This window comes from Podarcis muralis, chromosome 7, assembly GCF_964188315.1.
Source record: "Podarcis muralis chromosome 7, rPodMur119.hap1.1, whole genome shotgun sequence".
In the NCBI taxonomy this organism is placed as follows: domain Eukaryota; kingdom Metazoa; phylum Chordata; class Lepidosauria; order Squamata; family Lacertidae; genus Podarcis; species Podarcis muralis.
In genome coordinates, this window is record NC_135661.1 from 54,197,883 (window position 1) to 54,219,524 (window position 21,642).

General features: G+C 46.0%; 2 protein-coding genes across 14 annotated transcripts in view; one reads left to right on the forward strand and one right to left on the reverse strand.

The window, feature by feature from the left end:
* Window positions 1-6,956, forward strand: part of CNOT1 (CCR4-NOT transcription complex subunit 1) — a 58,166-nt gene extending 51,210 nt beyond the window's left edge. For all 12 annotated transcript variants that reach the window (XM_028739415.2, XM_028739421.2, XM_028739426.2 and 9 more), the window contains 7 exons: window positions 1,460-1,561; window positions 1,815-1,988; window positions 2,908-3,057; window positions 3,840-4,020; window positions 4,909-5,041; window positions 5,628-5,762; window positions 5,883-6,956. In XM_028739415.2, the coding sequence (XP_028595248.1) occupies window positions 1,460-1,561; window positions 1,815-1,988; window positions 2,908-3,057; window positions 3,840-4,020; window positions 4,909-5,041; window positions 5,628-5,762; window positions 5,883-5,961 (954 nt within the window). In that variant the 3' untranslated portion in view covers window positions 5,962-6,956. The remainder of the gene's footprint in view (window positions 1-1,459; window positions 1,562-1,814; window positions 1,989-2,907; window positions 3,058-3,839; window positions 4,021-4,908; window positions 5,042-5,627; window positions 5,763-5,882) is intronic.
* A 543-nt stretch (window positions 6,957-7,499) lies between these two features.
* SETD6 (SET domain containing 6, protein lysine methyltransferase) lies at window positions 7,500-20,212 on the reverse strand. 2 transcript variants are annotated; one of them, XM_077931789.1, is made up of 10 exons: window positions 20,113-20,212; window positions 19,925-20,017; window positions 17,259-17,403; window positions 16,479-16,620; window positions 15,182-15,376; window positions 13,643-13,766; window positions 11,585-11,765; window positions 10,872-11,014; window positions 8,646-8,978; window positions 7,500-8,103 (listed from the first exon to the last, which is right to left on the reverse strand). In XM_077931789.1, exons 1-9 carry the CDS (start codon window positions 20,137-20,139, stop codon window positions 8,661-8,663), a joined length of 1,368 nt encoding a protein of 455 aa, XP_077787915.1. In that variant the 5' UTR covers window positions 20,140-20,212; the 3' UTR covers window positions 7,500-8,103; window positions 8,646-8,660. The 2 variants fall into 2 exon arrangements, with proteins under 2 accessions (XP_077787915.1, XP_028595261.2); XM_028739428.2 differs by having other exon boundaries at window positions 7,500-8,978.
* Window positions 20,213-21,642: the final 1,430 nt, after the last annotated feature.

A 21,642-nucleotide genomic window follows, 5' to 3' on the forward strand; every position in this document is an offset into this window, starting at 1 on the left:
CTGCAGTTTATCTTCTGTAACTTACGAAGCTTCCAAAGGGAATAAGGATGCATCTTGGTTTGCAGGTTTTGTTTAACTAGAATGACTTTATGCCATTTAAATTTATGATGTCTGCTTTTAAGGTCTTTACCATATTCCCACAACGTAGCTGCTAAGAGTTGATTACCTGAAGAGGTCCAGAAACCTCAGCAGGACGGATTAAAAATGGGATTTTAATCCTCATCCCTTAAAAAACCCAGCCTGGTAAAATTAAGTCTGAATTCAAGAATGTTAAACCTTCACTTTTAACCCTTAAAAACTGAATCATCCTTCAGTCAAATACACTGGCTGCCTTTGCATGGAACTCTAGATTCAGGAGTGTGCTTTAAAGCAAACCATGGTTAATTAAACAGGCCAACTTTATAACCTGTGGCTTGAAGTTGATTTGTTTTGAAACTTTGCAGTGTTTTAAACCTAGATTCCTATTTCACACATAACTTAAGTTTTGTAAAAGTGAATACTATACCCTGCCAGCCTCCCAGCTGCATGGGAGAAGGAAGTAGGAGAAATATGGTTATATGCTACAATTGTTATGAGCTTGATAGTGTGGTTGCAGTGGTGGTGGTGAGTGAGGCTCGACATATCATGGCATGTACTGGGATCCAGTGCTTGTCTCAATAGGATGTAATCCAGTATTATTGCTAGGAGGGCCTTCCTTCCACTATTTCTACCTGTGTGACCTTAACTAAAGTGCATATTTTATGTACTTTTTATCTGAGTTGTGGGATTATCTCAGTTCTCAATTTAAGGATACCCTTTCTCTCTGTTAAAAAAAGGACAGTACTTTTTAATCTTCTGAAAATAAACTGTTCTGCCTATTAATTACCAGCCCTTGCTTCTGAAAATGCTTGGCCCTTTAGTTGTCTCTGAGCAGACAAAGACAATTGTGCAGAGGTACATGAGCTGCAATGGACAAGTTCCCTATTTTGTTTCTAGGCAGGGGCAAGGGAGGAGGATTGTGCAGTGTAAGAGAAAGAGAGGTTAAAATTATTTTCTATTTAAAATGAATATTTAAATCAGTTTACTCCAGCAGCCATAGATGTTAAACAGAAGTTTGATATAACTTGCAAGGAACCATTTGCAGCCTTATAGGTTGTATCAAACTTCTGAGAGTCCACAGCTGCACTGTATTGGGGCAGATGTCACCAAGTCTTTCCAGTAAATCTCACTCATTCTTCCATTTCCCTTAAGTCCAGAATTCAACCCCTACAGTGCCCCTTATTGTACATAATTGGCTGGTTTCACTATGGATTTCATATTTCAGGTAGCTCTGACAGATTAAAGAATAACGTGCTATACTGCTTTGTAATATGCAAGTTGTTCATTCTACCAACAATGTTAAGTGGGATCCAGTTCAGACATTATAGTAAATATATTAGCAAATATCACATAACTCTTATCATGTAAATTCTCTTTCCAGGGGTGGCCTATGTATGCTCAGCTGTTGATAGATCTGTTTAAATATTTGGCTCCTTTCCTGAGGAATGTGGAACTTGCCAAACCTATGCAAATTCTGTACAAGGTAAGTAGAAGAGAATTTGTTACAATTCAGTGATGGTCTGGATTATTTTCCCAGCACAATTGTAGCTTCACAGTAAAGTTCAAATCATACAGCCCTTTTCCATGGGATTGTGGATGAGGAAATTGACCTGTGTGTGTAAAAAGTGTGTCCCCAACATGAAACATTTGGAAAGCTCTGATAATAGTGTTGGCTGAGATGTTTTGCATAGATTTAGCATAGATAATTAGTTCTCTTTCCCCCCGTTTTTTTGTAGGGTACTCTGCGTGTGTTGTTGGTCCTGTTACATGACTTCCCAGAATTCCTCTGTGACTACCACTATGGTTTCTGCGATGTGATTCCTCCAAACTGTATTCAGCTAAGGAATCTGATATTGAGTGCCTTCCCACGTAATATGAGGCTTCCAGATCCCTTCACTCCCAACCTTAAGGTAATGTACAAGGCCTGATTTGTATGAGACCTCATGTGTTGAAGCACCTGAGATTGTGCAATGGTGTTGATGCTTTTGCATAAACAACTATGTCAGTAAGACCCTAGTGGGTCAGCTTGACCTGCTTTGATGAAACAGGGTAGCCAATATAATGCCCTCCTGATGTTGGACTCCAACTCCTGTTGGCCCCAACTAGAAGGCTAGTGCTTAAAGATGACAGGAGTTGTAGTCAATCAACATCTGAAGGGCACCCCGTTAGCTACCCCCAGCCTTAGGGAAGCTGTTTATAACACTGAACCGCCCCAGGTGGGGAATGTCATTGTGAACTCCTGGTCTTGAAAAGAGCATTCTGTCCTGGAACATACACGGCAGTCGTTGCTTAGTAGTAAAGATGCACTTGAACTTTGGCATCTGTTCCAGCATATCAGTTTGCTTATGCTACATCTATACCTGAGTCCCTCCTTTGTGTGCCACCACCATGAGAGATCCAGAGGGTGTTAACAGGAGAAGGGGCCTTTTCTGTGGTGCCTTTCTGCTTATGGGATGCCTCTCCAGGGAAGCTCGCCTGGCACCATCATAACATGTATTTAAACACCAAGCAAAACCATTCCTCTGTAACAAGCCTTTTGGCCCTTAACTATCTGTGGCCTTTTAGAATTGGGCAGGATGTTTTCAATGTCTGTCCTCCCCACTGGTTTTAATTTATTTAATATATTGATGTGGGGTGGTTTTTTTGGTTGGTTGGTTGGTTGTAAGTCGCTTTGGTTTGCATTGGGCAAGATAAAGCAGCTGTCACATTTAAGATCATGGTGGTGGTGGTGGTGATACAAGAGTAATACTCAACCTTCCCTGTGGACTTCAGATGGATAACAGCTGAATGGTAGAAAATAACGTTAGGATGCTTCTTTGTGCTCAACAGGTGGACATGCTGAGTGAGATTAATATTGCTCCACGGATACTCACCAATTTCACTGGAGTGATGCCACCTCAGTTCAAAAAGGATTTGGATTCCTACCTCAAAACCCGTTCTCCAGTCACGTTCCTGTCCGACTTGCGTAGCAACTTGCAGGTGAGGGGCTTACTCAAAAATCAGATTGAGGAAGAGGGCTGGGAGTGGAGGTTAGCATGCAGTCCTGTGTCTGCTGTGTCTTTTGCTCCAAAACAGGCTTTTAGGTCCTCTGTCTAAAGCAGGGCTCATCAACCTTATTTGGGGCTGTGGGCAGTTCTGGAATTTTGAGATTGTCATTCTTTTACTCCTCCCCAAACAGAGATTTTCTTTACTTTTTTGTGGGGGGATATTTGGGTAAAAATGAGATCCAATAGGCTTAAAACGGATCTTCTTGAATTTGCAGAGTTTTACATGGAGTCCCTTAAAAACAACTATCAGATTGAGGCTTGCAGTGGTGGACCCACAGTAAAAATCATAGATCTGGTGCTTGCCAGATGCATAGTTTAGTCATCAGAGAGAGGAAAGATCCCAGTTCAGCCCTGATCCCACTGCAGAATGTGTCATACATTAAAGAGACATAAATTAGGAAAAGATCAGTTTTACCTGGCCCAGATAATGCATCCTGATGGAGCTGTGGGTCTGTGTTTAGCAATTTTTTACTATATTGTAATGCATGTATCTTTTAAAAACTAGTACCTAGTTGGGGATGGATTGTGCAGCAGCAGTGATAGAGGAGATAAGAGAAGCCTGCCTGCTGTTAAAGCTAATGGCTTTGGCAGACCTTTTAGTGAGTTATACTCTGCAGTTTAAACATTCGTAATCACATAATATATTTTCTGCAGGGCTCTTTGTCTCGGAGGTCCAAGGCAGTGATTTTGCCTCTTTTATGTTCACCCCACTAGGTATCAAATGAGCCTGGCAATCGCTACAATATCCAGCTGATAAATGCCCTGGTGCTGTATGTAGGTACTCAAGCTATTGCACATATTCACAACAAAGGCAGCACTCCTTCCATGAGTACCATCACCCACTCGGCTCACATGGATATCTTCCAGAATCTTGCTGTTGACCTGGACACAGAAGGTAAAAAAGGAAGCTTGATAGTACTTCAAATCAGCTAGCCTAATGTTAAATCAGATGCAAGAGGTTTATCTCTAGGTCTTTGGCTATGGGGAAAAAAGAGCCTGGGAAATCAACCTGGTGAGGCCAGACATAAATACTGTATAATTGATAATGTGCTAGCCTTACAATTGATACTGGGCTTCAGAGGCTAGCTGATAATTGCAGGTATTGGTGTTCTATGACAGAATCAATCCTGTATCTCACCATTTAGCCCACATGGATAATACTTTGCTTTAATTTGGCCAGATTGTACCCTAAAATATTGTTAGATTTTAGAAATTATGTTTAAAATATTCCACAACTAATATATAGAAAGGGTTTATTTAGTTCCATCTAAGTGGTGGGGAACTTCTAGCCCAAGGGCCAAATGTGGTCCTCCAGACCTCATCACTCCCCACCCCCAGCCTAGGCCATGACCCACTCTCCTTGGTTGAGTTTGCCAGCTTGGAATGTGTCCTTGAACTGTGATGATGCCTCTCGCTTGGCTGTATGGAGAACAGAGTTAATTGTATGTATCTGTAGAAACCGGTTACTTTTACATAGCTGAAATGCAGCTTAATGTCAAATCAGTTGCTTTTGCTTCTGATCCCATCCTGGCATGTGGCCTCCAGGCTGCAAAATGTTGCCCCCGCCCCTTGTGTAAGCCAACAGGTTTATGAAAATGAATTACAAACTAGGAAACTTTGAGAAGTGAGCCTGGGAAATTCATGTCAACTGGTGGCAGCACCCATTTAATTAACCTTCCCGGCTTTCAGACATAACTCTTGGAACTAACAAATTAGCCAGGCAAGGATGTTGATTTCCTTTGTCTTTAAGAGAATCTAACTATTTACCTTTTTTATGTTCCAGGTCGGTACCTCTTCCTAAATGCAATTGCCAATCAGTTACGGTACCCAAACAGTCATACTCACTATTTCAGCTGCACCATGCTTTACCTATTTGCAGAGGCCAACACTGAAGCTATTCAAGAACAAATCACCAGGTAAGAGATCTAAGGACTCTAAAACAATCCCTACATTGCCTAGTTCTCACAAAAGAGCCAATGAGGAACTGGGGAGAAGCTTCAGGAGGTAACACTTAGTTGGTCTACTGCCATCTGAAGCTGTCCTGCCCAGCAACCAGGAAGAAAGTGGCTTGTCCCCGTTGCAGCTGTAGCAAGTCACTGCTGGCAATGTAACAAACACTCTAAGCTTTGCCCCTCTTATCCACATGTAGAGTAGGACTTCCAGTGTTGATTAGAGGGTTCACATGGTTTGAAAGGCAGCTGTTGAGGTGGTTGCAATAATTCCATGCAAGGATCCTTTTCTGGATGGAGGAGCATTCATCCCCACAAATCTGCAGCCAGAGTCTGCAGTGGTGAAGCCTAGAATCAAGTTTCCCACTCTCACATTATATTGAGAAGCAAAGTCTTCCACATTCTGAAAGCAGCATAGTGCTAATTAATGTTGCCAGACGCAATCCCATGAGGGTACCTATTCTCAGCAGGACCTTGATATTCCTGCATCATGTCTTTCATACTGGCACGCGGTGTGACTTTCCCCATGCCTTAATCTGTTTCTCTTTTACAGAGTTCTGCTAGAACGACTGATTGTAAATAGGCCTCACCCATGGGGTCTCCTTATTACCTTCATCGAGCTGATTAAAAACCCAGCATTTAAGTTCTGGAATCACGAGTTTGTCCATTGTGCTCCAGAAATTGAAAAGTGAGTAATTTTAAACAGTTAGTTGTTCAGTGTATTTGGGGGACTCAATCCTAGGAACTCTGGTACTTGCAGAGGAGAGGAAGTTGTGCCTTGAAATTAAGTTTATTCTCCTTGTTGTAGGTTGTTCCAGTCTGTTGCGCAATGTTGTATGGGGCAAAAACAGGCACAACAAGTAATGGAAGGAACTGGAGCTAGTTAGAGAAAGCAACCACCCTGGAAATTGTGCCAGCCTGGAGATCTCCATCCCATCAAGCTGACAGAATAATGTGTGTGGGTCTAGCCAGACCTTGGAGGCTGCCTCTCCCTCCCCCATGTTGGGCTTACATCACAGATCTTTGTGTGAGAAATCTCCTCCTCTGTGGGCATGTTCCAAAGTTTTAAAAACAAAAGTTTTGACTCTTGGCCAAAATTCAGAAGATGCTGTGAATATAATTTCAAACTATTGTAAATATACAGAACAGAAATATTTGTCTGAACTTTGGGTTTGTGCGAATTGTGTTTCAAGAGAGGCACATACCGTGTGCCTGACCAGCCTGTAATAGAAGTGGTGGCTGCTGATGCCAAGTGTTTTGTCTGGGGCAGATCTGCTCTCCTGACATTCCCAGACTCCCAAAGAATATGGAAAAGCCAGTTTAAATATTATGTAACTTATTTTTCTTGTGGGTGGGAGACCTGTAAATCACAAAGTTGTCAAAGAGGGGGGGAAATGGATGCATTGGAGCACAGGATCCTACAGTATATGGGGGACTGGGTGGGGGAAAGTTAGGATTAGGGTCCAGTATATTGCTTTTCCCAGTATCAAATGCTGCCAGCAAGAGGCACAAACGTTGGAGCGGAGGACTTCCTTTGTTTTGATTGGCAAAGATATACTTTGGGCCCTTTGGGAGAGGGCTAGTGGGTTTAGCAAAGGAAACAAGAGACCAGGCCTGTAGATTTTCTTTCTTGACACTTGTAAATTTTGGGATGGGGAGGAGGATGTGAATCTGTTAACTGCTCCCCTGTGGCCACAAAGTTTGAGTTTGTAAAAAGAACAAAAAGGACCAATACAGCCCATTTTGTAAGGATTTTGAATGTTTTGTAAATGTATTGGTCCACGTGTTGTATTTTGTAGCCTTTCTAGTTCTCTTGGGCTTTAGTTCTCCCACTTCTTGTATGTATGCATTCTGTAGTTAAACATTAAAGTCATGAAAAGCAGCACATGTCCATGTTTTCTCATCATCTATGACGAATGTTGTTAATGTTCTTCACTGCTTATATTTTCAACATAAATCTAATTCCTTTTTATACGATCAAGGTGCAGTACATCAATCTAATATATTGCTACTTTAATTAACAATGTTTAACTGCTATCTTAAGAGGATAAAATTGAGGCATCAGTAAAATGTAAGCAAGAGTCCTATTCTTGCTGATTCCCTGGGCAGTTAAGTGGGCTTCCAATAAGGGGAGTTAAAAAAAACAACAACCTAGGAGCTTTCACTTGGAGGTACCATCTCTAGGCCTGAACATGTGCACTAAGTGAGCAACCAAAGGGCCAGAGCAGGATGTACACTAGGAGGTGGCCCTTCTACCTTCAGATGGCATGAATTAGGGTTCAAAAATGAATAGTCCTGGTGCTGTAGTCACCATCGATGATTTACGGGGGAGAGAATACTCTGTAAATAGAACTGTCCAGTACACCATTTGACCCCATTCATCCTTAGCTCCTCAAAGTGTCCATTAAAGTGGCAATAACACAGGTTTCTTACTTATCAATACAAATAAATTTTATTGTTTAAAAACTCCAAGCCTAGTCAAACTATACATCTATGCAGCTCACCTGGCCAGAGGTGGGATGGGAAGATGGTTGGAAAAAGTAAAAGATGCTACAAAGGCATTCAAAATGTAAAATATAATAATAATAGACTTAACAATGAAAATGTTTTTAGGAACATTTTTTCAACTTCAAAGAAGCATGAACATTCCCAGGGATGAGGAAGAGCATCTAGACAGTAAGCAAATGAAACATGTTAATCTTTGTTCAGCAAATGAAACATGTTAATCTTTGTTCAGCAAATGAAACATGTTAATCTTTGTTCAGCAGTGCAAACATCTGCATCTAGAGTGCTAGATCTGATCACAGTCCTTCAGGAGAGGGGGACATCCCATATAACTAATGCCATATTTACTGGGTCTCACAGGTGCTGTAAACTTGGCCATCTTACCAGCTGATTTAATGTACAGGGGGTCCTAAGAGGTGGGGAAACTGGCTTTCCAGGTGTCCTTTGACTCCAACTTCCATTAGTCTCAGCTGGCCTGGCCTGGCCCATAATGGTCAGGGATGATTGGAGTTGTCCAAATGCATCTACAGAAACACAGATTCCCCAGTTGTGTCAATTCTGTGCTGTGTAAATTGGTAGCCTTATACAGAACAAGGATTGAGTGACTTTTCCTAGGTTGCCCAACCTCAAGGATAATTGTTGGAGGCCACTTTAGATGCAAAACATTCCCAAAAAAAGGAGCTTCAAACACATTTATTGAATTGGCAGGCACTACTGGCTCATATGGCTAAAGAGTGAATTAGATAAAATTAATGAAGGCCACAGTAGCTGCACTATGACATGGAATGTCTTGTGCAGAAACAGCATCTCCTGGAGTACCAATTAAGAAGCAAGCCACACTGAAGGCTTGTGGCCTGCAGGTTCCAATTTCTCAAAAACAACACTAGGAAGATGTTTGCCCTCCTATTATTTCCCACTGCTATGTCCTTCAGATTCAGAAACAGATATTGTCTTTTGCTACCTGCGGATGTAATTGATACTCACAGAAACACATTTTTATATAAAAATAAATGCCTCTGCCTTTATAGAAACCTTTAGCTAAGCCTCCCAGGCCAACAGCACTTGCCTTCCTCAGCTGCAGCTAGCTTGTTAGCTCCAGCAACTGGTGCAAAATCATCTTCTGGCCATAACGCACTTGCAGGGCAAACTTCTCCCGGCAGCTTAGTTCTGAATAAGCTTGAGGGTCTCTGAGCATTTCTTCTTCTGCTTTTAAGTCTGAGCTGTATGACTTCAGGGTTAGCAGTGTAGCATCAAAGAGCAGCTTCTTCCAGGAGGTTTCAAGCCTTGGTATAGTAGTATTTGAGAGCATCAGGAACATAGCACCATCCTCGCCTGCTTTGGGTTCCTGGGTCTCTTGCTCCTTAAACTCCTTGAACTCATCTGCAGACATAGTCAGCACCTACGGCCACAAAGAACTGGGATTATTGAGAGCTACCTTCTTGGTCTCTTAAGTAACTTCAAGGCATCAACAGCCCCACAGATGTTGGTAAACATTCTCCAAAAGGGATCCTGCTGTTGCTTCTCAGGATTTAAATCTATGGACCTTCCCTTCTCCCAAGTTAAGTTACATTCTGGAAAAGATTCATAATACAATGAAGTAAATTTGTGAGAGCATCTTTCAAAACATTAAAATACGACGTTTACATAATTGGGGGGGGGGGGGACACTTGCTAGTTTCCATAGGCAGAATTTGGAGGAACAGCAGACACAAGTCATTCAGAATGTTTTGAAATTAAGTTTCCATTGAGACAACTGGAACAGGCAGCAAGAAATATAAATGTGTATAAAGGAACACAGCATTTAATCCATGTATGTAACTTGGTTAGTGATTATGTTCAAAGCAAAAGAAACTACCATGGTACCTTGGTACTTGCAACGGCTTGGCTCCCGAACAAATCGGCTCCGGAACGCTGCAAACCCGAAAGTAAGTGTTCCAGTTTGCAAACATTTTTCGGAAGCCAAACATCCACCGCAGCTTCCGCTTGAGTGCAGGAAGCTCCTGCATCCAATCGGAAGCCGTGCCTTTGTTTTCGAACGGTTTCGGGAGTGGAACTGACTCCTGGAATGGATTGAGTTTGAGAACCAAGGCACCACTGTATATATTAGTACTAAAACTGTCCTTTGACAAGCACCTGCAGGAAATTTGGCAGACTATTTAGAGCTCAAGGTCAGTGAGGCTGTTGGCCCCCAAAAGCCACAGAGAGAGAAGTCCCAAGGGATGGAAGCAGAATCTCTCAAGCCACATTTCTCCCTTTCCTGGGAACAATGACAGCACCACAGAAGATACGTCATTGCCACACAGCATAAAAAGTTCAGACCTTCCCCATTCATTCCACTACAGAATATACCGCTGATTACATGGGGAAGGGGTGGTTGCATAAAGAGAGAACATGGTGGAAGCTGCCTGGGACTTCAGCAGAAAGCAACAACTTAAAGTGTCTCAGTGGAAGAATTGGCACGCCATGTGGCAGAACTTGTGAGAGGTGGAATGAAGGCTGCTTCCTACATTTTCTAAATCCTGTCCATTAAAATAGGCAGCAGTAGCAGGCCAAGAGTACATGTGCACATCTTCACCCTGGTCCAGCAAGTGAGCCAGTCCCTGGAGGAAAGAGAAGCACACTTGCCCAACTAATAGCTTCTCCATTGCTAGCTGTGCCCTTCCTTAGGAGGCGTCTCAGAACCCAGGGATAGGGAGGGCTTGCACAAAAACATCAAAGCACACAGACAGCCCCCAGAGCGACATCTGTAATGGGCAATGCCTCCAGTGGAGACAAGCCCTGGAAAGACTTCAAAATGACCAGTGCATTGTGCTGCCCCCAGCAAAAAACAAAGCACAGCTGCTGCCCCCCCCCCCCCCGCAATCTACAGACTGACCGAGGAATTTGCTCCTTACCCAACCAGCTAAGACTGAAGCACTCTTCTCCTATTCTGGGGCTGCAATGCCCAGGTGCCAAAGTGGCATAAGCAAGCCCCAAAGCAACCTCAAGCCTCCCTGCCTGCCACGGGAAGAAGCCTTCACAAGTTTTCCTGCTTGGCAGGGGGTTGGACTTGATGGCCCTTGTGGTCTCTTCCAACTCTATGATTCTATGATTCTAAGTCACACCTCCACTGACCAACAGAGAGGAGTTGTCCTCCCTCCATCTAAACTGAAAGAATCTTCAGATTAAGTCCAACATGTCACCCCTGTAAAGTAAACCTCTTGTCAACTGCTTAAGTAATCACAGCAAGCATGTACGGGAGTAAAATGGCCTCCCAGGAGTCTAATGGCGCAGCAACCAGTCAGAGCCCTCACCTTCAACGCCATGGCCAGCTCCTCTTCAGTTAAGACTCTCTCCCAGCCGATCACAAAAGCCCCTTCCTCACCCACCATCTCCATCTGGCAGAGGAAGTCCCACTGCTCCAAGACCAGCTGCCGTTGAGCTTCTGTCTTTGTAGCTGGTGGAGGGAGAGGGAGACAAAAGCAACAGGTGCAGGTTCAACAGGCAGCAGAGGGAGCATTGGCTGCAGTCAAAAGCAGAAGCGCATCACTTCGTCTAATCCAGTGTAGTGCTGCAGCTAACAGTGCCTGGCAGGGGCCAGAGAGGCCCAGCTTCAAGTCCTCACTCAGTCCCAACAAGACTTTGGATTGCATACTCAGCCTAACTTGTCCCACAGAGTTGTGAAGGGGGGAGGGGAGAGGGGGAGACTAAAAACCTTGAATGCCATCCAGAGCATCATGGAGGAAAGTTCCATGCCTTCAGATTATTTTGTTTTAAATTGGCATTATGACCCAGGAGGCGTTATGCAAAATTGGGAAGCAAAGTAATCAAGCTGTTCTGCTCTGGATGCCACCAGCAGCTGCAGAAGTCACATACAAACACCTGTATTTAAATGCAGCCTCCGCCTATTAAAAACACAGCTGGAAAAAGCAACACAGGGTGACAGACAGATGGATTTTCAGATATCCTCTTACTCTGCTGATTTAGGTTTCTTTTTTAAAAAAGTGTCTCCTGGCCAGCCTCTTGCCTTGCAGTGCTGCTTTGCGTAGTGTCAGCATCTGGATGTCAGCAGCATCGTTTGTGTTGCCAGGATACGGTTCAGCAAAGCCATACATGTGGAGGAGCTGCCAGTTTGCCATCTCCCCGTAAGTGTTGAAGATCTCTTGGCCTTTGCAGATGGACTGAGTTGCAACCATTTTCAATACCTCCTGCAGACAAAAGAGGGAAATAAAACTTGACAGATCCTATCCAGCTCTGAGAATCTCCCAAGAAAAAGTTTTCCTCTGCCCCACTCATCTCCTGCAGTTTTCTCTACTCCTGCAATGTGTGCAACAGATGACGAATAACAAAAGGGATGCAGTTGGAGGAAGAAGACAGAAGGTAGAGTAGCAGACGTCTTCCCTGTTTTTCATTCTTAGGAAGCACTGCCTTACACTCCCAAGCATTCCCCTGAAATACACCAAATTTGCTGTGAATGCTCTTCAAAGACAAGAGAAAATTTTGGAGAGGGATGTAAGAAAGCAGAGCCTCCCACCCATCTGCTGCCAAGAAAGGACACTCTGTGGAAATGCTGCATGAGGGATGAGGGAGCTTTTTAGCTCAATGGGCCAAACTGTTCTCTCTCCAACCCCTTTTGGGCCTGGCAACCCCATGGCCTCACAGGGGTCTTCAGAAATCCTTCTCAAAGCTCTATTTCATGCAGCACTTTGAAATAGGCTTTGTAGGCCCTGTCAACCAGCTGATCAGTAGTGCCTGCAAAGTCCCTTTTGGCTGAACCAGGCCTTTACCTGCCCCCTATATGCTCCCCAAAGGAGAAGCAATACCCTAAGGAACCACTGCAGGTGATGGGCCTGGTAGGCGAGACCCACGCATGCCCAAATACAGCTGCTTGCAAAGTGATGAAAACAGAATCCAAGCACCAAAAATCAAGGATGTGTCTGAGATCTGAATCAAGGGTGTGCCTTTTTGCCCAACAATAGACCTGTAAATTTTTTCATGAAGATTTTTTGCAGGTTTGATTTCAGGGACTGTGATGAGGGGAACAAGAAACAACAGCTTCTTACTCAAGCAGTCCCTCTCAGCAATCTAGGAAGAGATTTTCTCAAGTCCAGGAAAAGCAATTGCATGACCTGGTGTCAGTCATGTTGCTGCTGCCCAAGGATTTCTACTGGTACTTGGGAGCTACAGAAAATGTACTTGGTTTAATTTCCTGCATTTCAGCAAAGATCAGCTCCCCAAACAGCTTCAATTTAAATTCCACAAGGTACAATGTAAGCCATGCTCTAGGTTCTTCTCCCCAGAGGGAGGAGAAGAGAACAAAGTTCCAAAGGGGGCTTAGATTCTGTCTACACAACTCCTACTCTTTCTCCTTTCCTTTCATCCTTGGCTCTCCACAACGACATATTTCACTGATTAACCAAACAGGAGAAGCAGCTAAGTTACAATTAGCTGAAGCTAAGAGCTAAGCATCCCCATTATGCCGAAGGACACAGAGAGGGCACACATAGATCTGAACCTTCTTCACTAGTCTTCCAAAGACAATCACAACAAATAATTCCTACTGCAGAATGGAATGACACCTTTGTCATTTTCTTATGGCAGGAATTCTTAGTTTGCATCACAGTGAGTCTCCCCTGAGCAAGAAATGAACCATCTGAGCTTTCCAGTACTGGGAGTAAACTCCACACATTCCTCAAGGCAAAAGGAAGATGGGCAGAGTTGACAGGAGACACACTTTCTCCAGGCAAAAATCCCAGCAGATCAAGCAGCTACAGATGGCATATCCTGCTTTTCCTTATGGAAGCAGAAACTGCTGCAAGAAGGAATTGTTCCTTTGGTCACTGCAGAGCTGCATCGAGGACGAAGAGTCCTCTGGTCTGAACAAGTCATAACACACATAATGGGGACTGTGACTCAGACATCCAGGAAAAAACCACTTGGCCCTTTGAAAATTCACACCTCAGGGAATAGATCTGAAAGACTGGGGGAGGTTGGTGCATGCACACACACACACACACACACACACACACACACACACACACACACAGAGGCTTAACTGCATCTAAGCTCTGTATGCTCCACTCACCGGTGAATATTCCAAGTTGGCATTGTGGTCAGCCACGTGATTCAAGAGATCTGCCATGGGCACCATCACTGGGGGATTGGGGTCCTCCTCATCTTCCTCTTCTTCATCCAAAGGCTCCTGGAAACTAGTGGGGAACAAAGCAGGGAGATACTAGACCGAGGCAGCTTTAAGTACAGCCAAATCATGTTGAGGTTGGTGAGAGGGAAAGAGATGCACATGGCTCTGAAAATGGCTACTAGTTTAGAAACGGCAACACACAATCTAAGAACTGCCCCTGAACTCAATCTGAGCTTTACTTTAAAGAGCCTCATCTAGAAGAGGAGGAGGAGGAGTTTGGATTTGATATCCCGCTTTATCACTACCCGAAGGAGTCTCAAAGCGGCTAACATTCTCCTTTCCCTTCCTCCCCCACAACAAACACTCTGTGAGGTGAGTGGGGCTGAGAGACTTCAGAGAAGTGTGACTGGCCCAAGGTCACCCAGCAGCTGCATGTGGAGGAGCGGAGACGCGAACACGGTTCCCCAGATTACGAGACTACCGCTCTTAACCGCTACACCACACTGGCTCTCTGTGCCCAAGCAGCATAGAACAGCCTTTTTCAACCTTGGGTCCCCAAATGTGATTGGACTAAAAAACCCATCATCCCTAGTGAGAAGGACCAGCAGTCAGGGATAACAGGAGTTACGGTCCAACAACATCTGGAGACCCAAGGTCGAGAAAGGCTGTTCTAGGCTACTTGGGCACTCTAGATGAGGGTCTTTAAATTCAAGCTCTAGGAGCTGCAGGATGTTACAGTTAAAAAGTGGAGCATCTTTCTTTAGTAAAACCTAAGTCTGCTCCTCTAGCATACATTATTTGTTCATTTGTATATTCCTGCCTCAGCATACCAGTTTACATGCTCAACTGTAAAGACAGTCTGTTGAGCAGGGATGCGGAACCATTTCCAGTCTGAGGGCCACATTCTCTACAAGTGCAACCTAGGAGGGGCCAGAGGCAAAAGGCGGCAGAGCGAAGGATAGAAAGCTTAACTTCCCACCGGAGGCTCGTTTCTACACATACTCCCTCAAACCCCGTCCTTCATCCAAGCAAACAAGAAGCATTATCAGAGTTCAAAGACACATTCCAGCCTGGGGAAGAGTGCCAAGGGCCAGCAGAGGGCCAGGTAGGCACATTTGCCCTCTGGGCCTGTGGTTCCCCATCCCTGCTGTGGTTTATGCAAGGAAAGTTCCAACTGTCCAAGGCCAGAGATGTGGAAAGGAAGAGAGGCACAGCAGTGACACTTCTCTTCTTTGTTGATAGGCAACTTTTGCTTTTCTGCCTTCTCAGTTCACCAAAAACTGAACCCCATCTGGGACTCCTCTATCAACTCACTTCCTACATATATTTAGTTTCTTAACCTGAATGCCTCTCAGGTGCCATCTCTTTAAACTCCAAACCACAGTGTCCCAGTGGAAAGCAACAGTACACACCCTGCTTGCCCCTTGGCAGTTTAGAGAGTGACCACTCATGGCTCCCACCTTTCCTCTCTCTCTCTCTCACCTGTATGCCATGACGAAGGCCACCAGCTTCTTGTAGAGCTCCAGAGTGTGCACCTCAGGGTCAAATATATCTGGGTGGGCCTTCAGGAAAGGCAGGATGATGGTGGAATACTCTGTCTGGATATTGGCCAAGTCCTTGTCCACAGCTTCTGGAATCCCTGTTCCTTGCAGAAGTCTCATCTGCTCTTCTTTACTCCTGCACAAAACAGCAAGCAGAAGGTGCAGTTTCTTTCTTTAAGCAAGAAGCCAAGTAAGTGAACAATCAAAATGGTTCCTGTACAGCAGGCTACACTCTCTTGGCCAGAAAGCAGCGAGGCACTACAAACCAGTTGCAGAAGTGGCACCCAAGCAGAAAGTGGATGGAACATCCACTTTCTTTCTCCCTCTTCACTCCATCCATTCTCTCATGCATGCATGCACACACAAACCCCCACACCAAGCACCCTCTATCTCCTTCATCCATAGCCCCATCTTCTCTTCCTCTCCAGACTGGGTGGATTAGCTGTGCTGAAGAAAGTGGAGTCCCCCAGATTGCTCACTTGTGCTGAACAGTATTGACAAGCTGGCTATTCCCTCATCTGAGATCTAGCTATCACCTTGGTATCTGAAAGATCCAATATGTATTATCAAACCATCCTAGTTTTCCTAATCCGAGACTAGAGTGTGGTTTCTGCACTCTACGCACCACCCTCACCAAAACACCCTTTCATTATACTACTCTCTACATCACTCCCCCCCTACCCCACCCCATCATAAAAAGAAGCACTTATTAACACCAGCTGAATATTTGATTCTCAAGTGACTGTTGTTTAGATGACCCACTCTCAAGTGTTTTTAAACCTATTCTTAAGAAACTGTGAACAAAGAGGTGGAGGTGGGTAGACACAAACCTGCCCAAGGTTCAAACATGTCACCATTATCATCCAGAAATAAACTAGCCTCTCAATCAAACATCTCAAGCACTACCCTTAAGCACCACCAAGCTGGTAACACCAGTGTCAAAAGTCTTTAATTTCTTCCTATGGAAAAAACTACAGTGCCTGCCTGCATTTTCTGGCATAACAAGGGGGAATGAAAGGCCTAGGACTGGAGTCATGAAGATACGCTCCAGCACAAGCACCTGACCATGCCCAGCCCAGCCTCATTTTCTGAGCTACTGCAAGCATGCTTCACAAGCATCCTTGAGGTGGTTGACTCTGTTCTGGACTCCAAATTTGTTTGGTGAAGATGTGCTGCAACTGATTTACCCGAGGAAGCTGGGTGCTGGCAGAACACAGCCAAACAGTCTCCCCTCTTACCAGAACATGGGGTGATCCAGACCCCTGAAGTTAGGCCACAGTGACAAATAAGGCCCCCAACGAGAATCACTGGCTGTGGATTCATGAAGCAAAGAAAGCAGGAGCGGGACCCAGCCGGACTGACTCTCCAGAGAGGCTTGCTCTATTAAAGGTAAATAAAATAGAGTGTAAGAACGCCAAAACTATTATCTGTTAAGAGAGCAAGCCAAATCAGCCAGAAACCTACGTCCATAGTTGAGAATACAACTCTCCAATCTCACTCAAGGATGACACAGTTTGGGGCATTCTGAAGAATCTGGAAGCTTACTGAGGAGTTTGCTGTTTCCTCCACCCTGTTTACAAGTATCAACATGCACATTCTTCTTTATAGGACAATAGCACAGCCTTCCATCAACCTGGTGCCCTCCAGCTGTTGGACTATAATTCCTATCATTACCATGGCTGGCTGTCAATACTGTACACCATAGGTCAGCAATCTGGGGGCCTCTACCTCCTTTAGCACAACCAGACACATGCAGAGAATATGGATATATTAATAGAGGGTACTGTGTGTGTGCATATGTACTATGCCAAGTGGGGCTGGTGGGAGTTGTAGTCCAATAGCATCTGGAGGGCACCTACTTAGCAAAGGCTATTCTATATGATAGAAAGCACACTGATGCTGGTTGGGGCCGAGAGTTGTAATTCAAAACAGCTGGAGGGCACCTGGTTGGACAGGCTGCCCAATGAACATGAAGCTTTTAATGAAGCTACAGAATCCCCCCAAAACCATTCCTGTACCTTTCTCTAGTAGGGAAGAAAGGGGGCTTGTGTACTGCGAAAGGACTGCCGTTCTTGGGATGGTGAAAAGGACTTCTCCTGCCTCAATGTCTTCCCTGGCCACCAAGCCATAATCAGCTACTGTGCCCTCTCTGCTCACGCTGACCTACAACACAGGAAAAGAATGTTTTTTCTCCAACTCCAAAAGGTGTTTTTTTTACTACAACCCTTAGTTACAGGTCCCTGGTTAGCGTCACAAAAGCCAACCCTTAATAGTTTAATTACCCTTTTGTACTCACAAGTGTAATCGGGAGTGCTTGGAGCCTGATCTTTATTGTTGCAACAAGACTTCCTACTACCACAAAGATGAAGCAGCCAGAAGCCTAATCAATGGGTTACACCTGTATTTCAAAGTTTCCCAAAGTTTCCCATAATACATCTCAAGATGCATCATCAAGACATAGATATGTCACAGAAAAGGTGTGGTCTCAGGTAGAACCTGAGATCCAGGCATGCCCCTGTCACTCAAATATAGTCTTTCACACTTCATCGCAGTACAAAGGAAAGAATTTACAGTTCCCTGGTCCCTGAGTCAAGTCAAATGCAACCCTTTTTCTTGTCTGGGCTATCACCAGTCATGACTCCTTAGGAAGGCCCTGCAGATGGACGGGACTGTACATCTTGGGGGTTACAGTGGGCTCTCTCACTCCACCCCTTATTATACCTCACTTCCATGGGTCCTAAATGCCATTGGAACTGAGAAGATTAATACAAGTGGCTTCTTATGAATTTCTGAAGTTTTCCCACTCAGCCAGTACATAGATACATTTATCAGTGAATTGCTATTTTCCTTTGCTGGAGACCTAGGGTTCAGTGGGGAGTCACAGGCTCCTGAGCTGAGCTTCCCTTGCAGATGCAATGCCTTTGCAGATATGCTGCTGTTATTTTCTCGTTTGGGGGGTGTCTCTCACCCCCCCTTCCAATTTCCCAGTAACACAAGTCAGGTAACTAAAGACTGATACAGTGGTACCCCGCAAGACGAACACCTCGCAAGATGGAAAACCCGCTAGACGAAAGGTTTTTCCGTTTTGGAGACGCTTCGCAAAACGAATTTCCCTATGGGCTTCCTTCGCAAGACGAAAGCCCATAGGGAAATCTCCGGGACAGGGCGTCTTGCCCACTGTCCTCGGACCTCCTCCCGCTGCCAGGCTTCGGAAGGCTGCTCTGAAGCCTGGCGGGGGGCGGAGAGGTTTTTTAAAAACCCCGGGACAGCGGGGGACTTCTCCTTTGTCCCGAGGTTTTTTAAAATGCTGGCGGGCGGCAGCGAAGGCTTCGCTGCCGCCCGCCAGCATTTTAAATTCGCCCCGGACAGCGGAGAAGTCCCCCACTGTCCCGAGGTTTTTTAAAATGCTGGCGCCTTCCTCTCTCTCCCCCCGGACCCCTTTTGAAGCAAGGGGCGGCAAAGGGGAGAAGCAATCTTCTCCCCCTTGCCGCCCCTTGCTTCAAAAGAGGGGACAGAGGGAAAGGCGCGCGCCTTCCTCTCTCTCCCCCCGGACCCCTTTTGAAGCAAGGGGCGGCAAAGGGGAGAAGCGATCTTCTCCCCCTTGCCGCCCCTTGCTTCAAAAGAGGGGACAGAGGGAAAGGCGCGCGCCTTCCTCTCTCTCCCCCCGGACCCCTTTTGAAGCAAGGGGCGGCAAAGGGGAGAAGCGATCTTCTCCCCCTTGCCGCCCCTTGCTTCAAAAGAGGGGAAGGCTGGCGGGGAGCAAAAATCTTTGTCCCCCCTGGCTGCCTTCCCGGGAGGGCTTTTAAATCGCCCCGGACAGCGGAGAAGTCCTCCGCTGTCCGGGGCGATTTTAAAATGCTGCCGTGGGGGGGGGGAGCAAAGACTTTCGCCCCCCCAGCCTTCAGAAGAGGTCGGGGGACAGATTGTCCCCGGACCTGGTCTGAAGTCGGTTTCCATAGGAACGCATTAATCGATTTTCAATGCATTCCTATGGGAAACCGTGCATCGCAAGACGAAAAACTCGCAAGAAGAAAAAACTTGCGGAACGAATTAATTTCGTCTTGCGAGGCACCACTGTACAGCCATTTTCTAACTATTTCAGCTCCCCCAGAGTGGCAATATTAACAGCTGTTATAATGGAAGCAGGAAAAGGAGCCAGACTAGATTAATGCAGAGTAAAATGGTGCTGATTGATGCATGTGAAGTAACAAGATTAAAGTTACTACAAGTCTTAAAACTCCAGGTTTTCATTATCTTATTCAAGCCGGTTCCTGTTTGCTGCTGCCCGGTTCCTTTGGATGAATGTTTTTGTTTTAAAGCATTTTATTATTAGGACGGGTGCATATTTACTGCTACAAGTTTCATTTCGGCTTGAATTTTCCGGGTGGATCTGCACTGCCTTCCGCTCCTTTACTGAACCGCACTTCCTCCCCCTGTGTTGTGTGAGCCGCCTGGGAGTAGGAGTCACCCGCAAAGGGCAGGTGAAATTCAAAGGGAATTTGAATGAATGAAGAGCGGCCTCCCCTTAACACCTGGCCACGGGGCCTCGGCAAGGAAGCCTCTCGTTTCCCCGGGGGGGGGGGGAATGGAGGGGCCTTTCCCCCTCGGCCAGTCTCTCCCCGCCGGCAGGGGAGACTGGCCGAGACTCCCCTTCGGGCCCGCGGAAACCCCTGGCGGGCCGTACCTTAGCGCTCAGCTCCAGGCCCGCGTCGGCGCACCAGCCCAGGAAGGCGGAGAGGGCGCCCGAGTCACTCGCCGCCGCCGCCGCCTCCTCCACCTGCGGAGCACAGAGAGAAAGAGAGAGCGAGGTGCTAAGGCCTCCCCGCCGCCCACTAGCCGCCCCTCAGGCCGCGGTCCGGCCGCCAAACCCACCTTGGCGCACTTGGCCGCTTTCGCCATGCCGGACGCACCCGGAACCACGAATGCCCAGATGAGCCTGCGCGCGGGGAAAAGGCTCGTCTGACGCTACGGGGCGGAGCCGCAAAACCCCGCCCAGGAGGGAGGGGCTATTTCCCGGTTCCCTGAAGCTGCCTGGCAATTAGGCAGCCGCTCACTCTCCTCCGTGTCCTCGTAGCAGGGAGTTCCGCTGGCCGCCCCGTTAGTTTTTAAGATATCGTTACAAAGCCGCTTTTAGCAACCAGGGGCAGTGCGCCAAAGAGCCCTGGGGCGCTTCGCTCCGTCTTCTGCCCCAGCCGGGCTGCTGCTGCTCCTCTTCCTCAGGGGCTCCGACGGTGCTCTCGGTTCTTTCCAAAAGTTAAGCACTTGTGCAATACCACAAGTGCCAGTAAATTCTTTCGATACATGCGGGGAACCAACTCTAGCAATATGTGTAAGGCGGACTGGAGTCAAATATGCTTTTTTCCCCACAGTTCCCGCATGCAGAGTTGACACACTTCCCGTAGGTCTCCCTTAAACCATTCCCGTTCTGCTCCCTGGTCCTGCTCCACAGCAACTGTTTCTCTTTGGCTAGAATATATTATTGAATGGTGAGAAGGCCTCTCACTTGCCTGGATGGAGAGACGTTTGCGTATGTGGGTTTGTATGTATCTGGGTTTTGCACTACTGCAAGGGAGCCTATTGCACAAAGGTTAAGAGTCAAATGTCTTGCTCTTCCCATTTTTGCCTCTGACCCTGCCCATCATTTACATCTGGCCCCTGAAAAGTTCCCCACAAGGGGATCTGACCCTTGGGATGAAAAGTGTTTCCCACCCCTGAGATATGGCAAAGGGGACAGAGGAAGCAATTGTGCTTTGCCAGGGGGCTGCCCATTCTATCCTCACCTTTCTTTGTGGGCTGTTCTCCTCCTCTCACCCATTTGTTAGAGGAGTTGTTGCTGTTGGATGGGTTCACCTGGAGCGTCAAGGCAAGAAGCAGCAAGTCAGAGCCTTGTGGCACTTCAGAGACCAACACATTTATTATAATGGCTTAAGCTTTTGTGGACAGCAGTCCAGTTCAACAGATGCATGAGCTCATTACATCCTGAGTTGTAGGTCTACATGGTTGAGGAAAAGAACTGTAAACACTGAGAGGAAATGCAGAAGAGCACTGAGTGTATTCTGCTATTAACAGTTTTAATACCAGTAATTACATTATCTACAGGTTGCAGTCTCCCTTTGAAATTCATTTGTTCCAGTATGTCCATCTTAATGTCAATTATAGCGGGTTCCGGGAAGTGGAAATGTTTCCCCACGTGTTTCTTGATATTGTCATTTCTGATGTCCATTTGTGTCCATTTATTCTTTTGTATATAGGCTGCCCTGTTGTCTTAAGTAGAGTGCACGAGGACAATATTGGCAGATGGTGGCATAAATCACATTGGAAAATATAATTGCTTATGGCAAATGTTTTCAAGCTTTATGGGTCCACGGCTCCCTTGACCAACTACATTCTTTCTGTGGCACC